This window comes from Cygnus atratus, chromosome 11 (genome assembly GCF_013377495.2).
Source record: "Cygnus atratus isolate AKBS03 ecotype Queensland, Australia chromosome 11, CAtr_DNAZoo_HiC_assembly, whole genome shotgun sequence".
Classification (NCBI taxonomy): Eukaryota; Metazoa; Chordata; class Aves; order Anseriformes; family Anatidae; genus Cygnus; species Cygnus atratus.
The window spans coordinates 10635983-10643076 of record NC_066372.1 but is presented as its reverse complement, the minus strand read 5'-3'; the positions used below and the strand labels follow the sequence as shown (position 1 = coordinate 10643076).

At 45.0% G+C, this 7094-nt stretch overlaps 1 protein-coding gene across 1 annotated transcript in view; it reads left to right on the top strand.

Moving 5' to 3' along the window:
- CSNK1G1 (casein kinase 1 gamma 1) overlaps positions 1-7094 on the top strand; it is an 88880-nt gene that overhangs the window by 24216 nt on the left and 57570 nt on the right. Inside the window, exon 3 of the mRNA XM_035566663.2 lies at positions 3735-4151. Coding sequence (XP_035422556.1) covers positions 3974-4151 — 178 coding nt within the window. The 5' untranslated portion in view covers positions 3735-3973. The remainder of the gene's footprint in view (positions 1-3734; positions 4152-7094) is intronic.

The following is a 7094-nucleotide window of genomic DNA, read 5'->3' as shown; positions in this document are numbered from 1 at the left end:
TGTAGTAGCAATAGTGAAAGATCTTTGTGCAATTTGGTGTACTGACAACTGGGATCAGGATGGCCGTAATAAAGATGTTGTCAAACCTCTTATTCACTGCTGATCTGAATTCCTGTTTGCAGGAGGCTTTCAGCTGAGAAAGAGGATGTTTCGTGTTCTCAGATTCAGGCGTGACCTTTCCATCCTTCCCCTTGGGAAGACCTTATACAAATTAGCGAAACGCTGGGGAAGGATGGGGGTGTAGGAGCTTATAACTGTTAAAATCTTATTTCACAAGCCGGAAATGCATGGTGGAGCTCTGTGTGCTTCATCTGTTTGCGAAGAACAGAGGTGCTTGTCCCACCTGAGGAACGGTGAGCAGGATGGTGCAAGCATCAAACAGAGCAGTGTATTTCTGCTCTCGGATCTGAAACCTGGCACATGGAGCTTGGGCTGAGTCGGGACTTGAGTCTGGAGGAGGGGGAAGCCGTATTTATTGAGGCTCAGAGGGGCTTGTGCTTGCAAGAGGCTTGAGCAGCCCTTATGGAAACGACGTCCTTGTGTCATGGAGCAGTGACCGAGCAGCCACTTCAAGCTGAGGACAACTCAAATATCAGCTGTTTGAAATATGTTAAACTGTGTCTCTGCCCTTGGTGGCTTTCGGCTCTACTTTACAATAGCCGGTGAAATGCCTTCTGTATCATTGCCATCTTTTGCCAGCAGGTAGCCTGGCGCTTTGAAAAGATCTGCACCCAGGCATCAGGTTCTGCTGCAAAACAACCTCGTTATTGGGATGCGTCTGCTCTCAGGTAGGAAGCTGGTAGTTCTTCATGGCAGAATGGGCAGAAAGAAGGTTAAAAGGTTTCAGACATCGTACAGCAAACCCGTGAGCTGTGGTGCATCATTCAGCAGCCAGTCTCTGCCCAGTCCACCTAATGCTCATCACAGTTGTTCTGAAGCCATTTCTGGTGGCTTCAGCTTATATTGACTTTTCTTACTCTTTCTGCTGGCTGGGTAACTGTTAGCTGAATGAGCAAGAAAGTCTCAAGAAAGAAAATGAACTTGCAACTTTACCAAAACTGTATCGTTCGTCCTTCCTTTGCTCTAATCAGTCCCTGTCATGCAGATTTTGCTTCTTCCTCTCAAAGTTTTCAGCCTACCTTCCAAGTGTCTCCTCAGTCTACAAAGCTGTGTGCGTTGATTTTTTTTCCAACAGTAAACTGGGAAGGGATCTAGCTCTTGCTAGAGGCTTTTTTGTTACCCTTTTGTGAGGTCTCCAGTTGTTGCCCATGGATTTTCCAGTCTAGATGAAAATACAGACTTCTGTCTGCAGGGAGAAAAAATTTCCCCTCTGCTTTGGTAGGATCAAGGGTGTTTTCTTAACTTTTTCATTCGTGGGATTCCTCTGTTCTGCTCATCTTTCTAGTCTGTAGTCCAGCCCCAGGAGCACCCTTTCGTCCTCAGATACTCGATTTCTGTTCTTCCTTAGTTCCAGTGACGGACCCTTTTTTGTGGGTTGTTTTTTGAAGCAAGTCTTCTCCCAGGGCAGACTGGGGTGGGGCCGAGTCCACCTGCTGTTCTGATGTCTGGTAGAGCATCGTCATTGCTCCTGCAAGCTGATTTCACAAAGCAAATAAAACCATGCTGGCATCTACGTAAACAGCTTTGAGAAAGAGTGCTACCTCACCCTGTCACAAAGTGCTGCTGCTGGAGGGTCTGTTGGGGATATCTGTGATGGGAACCAGTTCGCCCTGTTTGCCTCTAACGGTTACTTCCTGCTAATCCATATTCAGTTTTAAGTGTTGAAGCTTGAATTACGTGTGGCGGAGGTGCAGGTACAGCCCGGTAATACTGAGCACTGGGTTCCTTAAAGGTGAGCATCTTCAACTGTTCTCTCTCTGGCTGGGCCAGCGGTGCCCGACTGTGGCTGGCAGCTCGCTGGGACCTACGTGCTGCTGGTGTACGACAGGCACAGCACAGTTCTCGGATGGCAGCAAGACCTCATCTGCTTTTCTCTCTGGAGAAGAGGCTGCTGAGTCATGGGCTCGATGCAACATCCTGTGGGTTGTAGCCTGTGCAGCCTGAACTAGGCTCCTAGCATTAGTAGATACGCAGTTAAAGGTGGGTGTTTTTGTGGGACTGTCATCCTGCATGAAGCAGATCCACGTGTGTGGGTATTTCCTGACCCCGTTACTAGCTCCTCTTCAGTACTGAAGGTTTTCTAATACACTGCAGACTAGCACCTTCCTATGAAGAGGGGAGTCTCTTTAGAGTCCTGCTGCAAACTCCCTGTCCAATATAGAAGCCTCCAGCGACGTATGAACAAAGGCAGTAAAAAGTAATTGCAAAGTGGTGTTAGAGCTGCGCGTTCTCCTTGTTTAATCTTTGCTTTTTTTGCAGAAGTATTTCTGATCTAGGGGAGGGACTTCTGATTTAGGGGAGGGAGCTCAGGCTGGGGAGAACTGTGCCTTTTATTTTGTGTGAGCAGGTAGAACTGCAAATGGAAACGAACAGAAAAGGTCAGAGTTGTGCTAAAGACTAGTTTAGTGTTCAGAAGTTGGAATTTCCAGCTTGTAGCTAGCGACCTGCATGCTCTGCAGGACCCGTTGTGGATGACTTCTGCCTTGTATACAGACGTCTCAGATCAAAACAAAGTTTCAAGAAATAAAAGCACACCACAGCTGAAAGTTAGGGAGAACATAATCATATTTCAAAAGAGTTAATGCTTTTGTTCTGTGCCACTGGTTTGTGGATGTGTAATAATTCTTGCCTTTCATTTTTGGAGGACTGGAAGTAAGTAGGTGAGTTTCATTTAATTTCATAAAACAACCAGGCAAAGCCTGGCTAAATCCTCTGAAAAATAAGCTACAAATACATTGCTCCAGGAGGACTGAGTCTATTGCCGTAGTAACTTTTGAGCCCTCGTAAATATGGTTGGGTTTCTGGGCGTACCTGATGGTGTTCTACTGCTGGTGTCCTTCCACGGTGACTCCTGTTCCGTGGTTTCATGCAGCACATCTCTGCTGACTGTCGAGGTGTCTCCTGACTTCCATGCAAGCGCTGAAACTTCAGCGTCCATGCGGAAGTAAGAACACAGACCTAGAGGGACACAACCCAGCGCGTGTAGCCCTGGGATGTGGGGGATATTTCCAGCTATGTTGATTCTAGTTGCAAATAATACTGCTTTGTTTACTCATTGTGGTCATCTCTGATACACTAGCTTCAATTGGCAAGTATGTTGGAGGTCAACTTAAGGACCTAAAATGAAGGGGAATTTGACCTTTTAGTGTGATAGATGCATGCAACTTTGTAAGTACTTCAGTATTTTCTTTTCTTGACACCTCTCCATTGCTCCTTTCTATTTTTTGTCTGACTTTTGTATAATCCTTTAAATATGTATGAAGCAAGAGGAAAAAAAAAATTAACAGTTGCTTTAAAGATGGAACGTGATCGCCTTGTGGCTTCCACCTGACGCACCATTGTGATAGAAATCGCTTTTGTCATTATGGGCAGTGTTTGTCCTGACAACTCCAGCAGCAAGTGGTGGATGGGCAGCACTTACTTCCCATTATGATGTTGAGGCTTTTTATCAGAAAACTGTTAAGAAAACAGTAAAGTTCCTATATAGCTGTTAATTTCCTCGAGGCCTAAATAGCTTTGGAAAGTACTGGAGGTTTGCCACATTGTACATTTCTTGCTTGGTATTTTAAAATAATGATTTTTACTTCATATATCTTTTTTTTTATTTTCCCCAGGTGAGAAACCAAAAGCAACTTGCCTTTATTGAGTTCTCAAGAACATAATCGACCACTTGGTACACTATAAAGATGCATTAGGAAACTGGATACGGTGCCAAAAGAACTCCACGCATTTCCATGACTCTCTTGGACCCTGACTGAGATACTTTTGGATTACCTATTTCTATTCCAAGGACAAGAGTGCACGCTCAGATTCCTTTCTGCCAGCTCTCTGGCAGAGAGATTTTTCTAAGATCATGGACCATCCCAATAGGGAAAAGGATGAAAGGCAGCGGACGACGAAAGGGATGCCAGGGAGGAGCGGTCATGGTTCTCGGCCGAGCTCGTCTGCGTCTTCAGGCGTTCTTATGGTGGGGCCCAACTTCAGAGTGGGCAAGAAGATTGGGTGTGGGAACTTTGGAGAGCTCAGACTAGGTAAGAACTAGCTGTTTTAGTGACCTGCATTATCCAGATTAGCATTTCACCACTGGAATATAAATACATAAAAATTTACCCTGGCTTGAGAAACAGCATGTGCTTGTTTCCCAAGTGTCGAGCTACCTTACCTGAAGCTTCTGACTCAGAAGATGTAACTGTTAGCATTGTTTTTATTTGCATAAAGTCAAAGTGAATACACTGGAGAGGCCAAAGATGCAAATTTTGAACAATCCCAACAATGAAGACTGTTCTCAACGCTGAATGTCTTGCCTAAGGCGAAAAATCTCTCTAACTGTCTGGATTGCTAAATCTTGCTCTCGATCTCTTTTTCGTAAGCTAGGACACCCTATGAAAGTAATGACTGAGACCTGTTTCCTAGCACTCTCATCTTCCCAGTTCCACGTCCTTCACTGTCCCCAGAGCCCTATTTTCTGCCCTGTCGCCTGCTCCCTGACCTGCCCCCCGTGTCTGAGAGCTGGCTGGCGAGGAGCGGGGCGTGCAGCCTGCCCATCTGGCCGCTTCGTCTGCCTGCATCGCGGCCCCTGCTTTTTTCTTGGTCTGTTGGTTTTCTGACCCTGTGCCTTGCAGCTGGCCGCCCAGACAGATGGCTTTGTGGGCTGCTGCCTGTTGGGCTTGTAAGTCAGCCTAGACAAAAGGCCCGTTAGTGGTGCATTTGGTTGTTTTTTAAATGAGGTGGGGGAAGCAGGCTGTGTTTTTCATTACATGCTCCTGAGCTCCCAGTGTGTGGTTTTGGGGTAGCTTTTTCAGATCAGAAGCAGCAGCTTGCAGTGGTCTTGATTGCCTTAAAACAGCTGCATTTTCCTTCTGTCTGCTGAACAAAGTGGTTTGCTGTGCTAATAAACTCGAGGGTGCTGAAGGCAGGTTGGCTGATATAAATACCGCTTTCCCCAGCCTTGGTATCTACTCAGAACTGAAAAAGTCTGTGTGTCAGGCACAAGGGATGATAGATAAATTGATCGGGCAGTTGCTTCAGGTAACCAAAGAGTTATAACGCATAACTACCGATGGCATCTCTGTAGGTTCCTGTTCCGAATCTGTGTGATTAATCTGTCATTCCAAGGTGTAGTTACTGCATCTGTAGGACACGTGGCTTCTCCGCAGGATGAAGATCAACCAATTGTATTGGTAAATGGGTGGTCTTGGTTTCAGCATTACATCAGAGAAGTTTTATTGATTTGCAAGAGCAGAGATAATGCTCCAAAGGCGGAAATGCTCCGAGAAACCAAGGGAGGGACAAAATTTTCCAATTTCCTGAATGTGAATGCATATTATCTACAGCTGAAGATAGTACAGTCTGGATCCTGACAGTAACATAACTTGCATAGCTTCGTAGCATTTTCAAAGACCACCCCCACCCCCCCCCCCGCAACAGCAAATGTCACAATATAGCAAGATCCACATGGAAAGAGCCATTTAATTGCTTTGTCATCCACACAGCATCGAGCATTCAGCAGCTGTGTTGGTTCTCCGCAGGTAAATGGTTCCTGCTTTTGTTCAGCTGGAGCCCAAATTCTGCTTTTTGTCTCTATGGTTGCTCTTCTCCCCACATTTCTCTGAGCAGTATTGGATTTCTGTACTAACATATTGTTTCGAAGGACTTCATATAAGAGATTTCCCTTGTGAGATCAGTTTACAGAGAAATTTGGTTTTAATCAGGGGAAAAAAACACCTTTTAATTGAGTGGTCTTTTTTTTTTTTTTTGGTTCAGTGGTTTGGGGTTGGGGTTTTTTTGGTACACTGGTAAATGTTTTGCTAATATGTGTTAACCAAATATGTTGCAGCCCGCTACATTTGGGCAGCGGGCTGTACATACTGATAATGGCAATTAGACAGGAAGTCTGTATAGAAGCTATATATATTTTTTCAACTTCTATTACTTTTTGCCAGTCGCTATAACTGTAAGAACTCCTCAACTCCTCTTTGGTTAATTATCAGATCTTTCTGTTGCACAGATGTGATGCTAATGATTGCTGAGTTGTGCAGTGGGGAAGGAGAAGCAGTGTGTCTGAAATAGGAGCAAACGAGTCCCTGATAACAGTTTTGTTCTGCAAAGATGAATGGCGTGCCCTCTGCTTTTTTTTTTAAACATGATTTCAGAGAAGTAAAGTGTCAGCGAATGCTTTTAGTAACGCAGGAAGAACAAAGTTGTGCACAGCCTGTAGACTGACAAGCAAGGGGAAAATACATTTTCCAATTCTCCAAAGGATTTCTCTTTTCAGGTGCTGTGTTTTCACTCAAAGCTCTTCCCGAGCACCAGACAGAGGGCTGATGGCTCCGGAGGAGGGAGGGAGGTGCTGTGCATCGAGGCACTTCAGTGAACGCCAACTGAGCTGCTTTGGGTTGATCTCTATTGCTGCAAATACAGATAGCCCCGGGGGTATTACTTTGTTGAAGCTGTTGGTCACGTGAAGCAGTGCAGTTGGATTCCAGCCTGCAGACGAGCTGGGATGGGAGGGAAGTGAGCACAAAAATCAGTGCCTGGCCTGGGGTAAGACAAAATACGCTTAACTGATGGCTGTTTCCTTGGGCAAGCTGCTCAAATCCTTGGGTTGACCTCAGAACTCACCAAATGGATTTTTTCTGTCTTCACTGGAAAAACCTCTGGAGCTTAAACAGCTTGTGGGCAAGTTCAATGCTTCGACTGTCATGTCTGTACTTACCTGAAATCCTGAACCATAAGAAATGTTAAGGATAAATAAACCTCTACGATGGTCTCATTTTTCCCCCAGTGTTTGGAACTCTTATTTAGTAAAGCATAAAACAGATGCTAACGTAAAATTATTTGAGATTCTGTAGGTTTCCTTCTTTTTAAATAAGCATGAGGTTCTGGACAGACCAGTGGCTTATTTTAATGCAGAGATGTAGACTGGAGCCCAAATCGTTTTGCTCCAATGCAAACATAACCTGGCATTTTCAAAA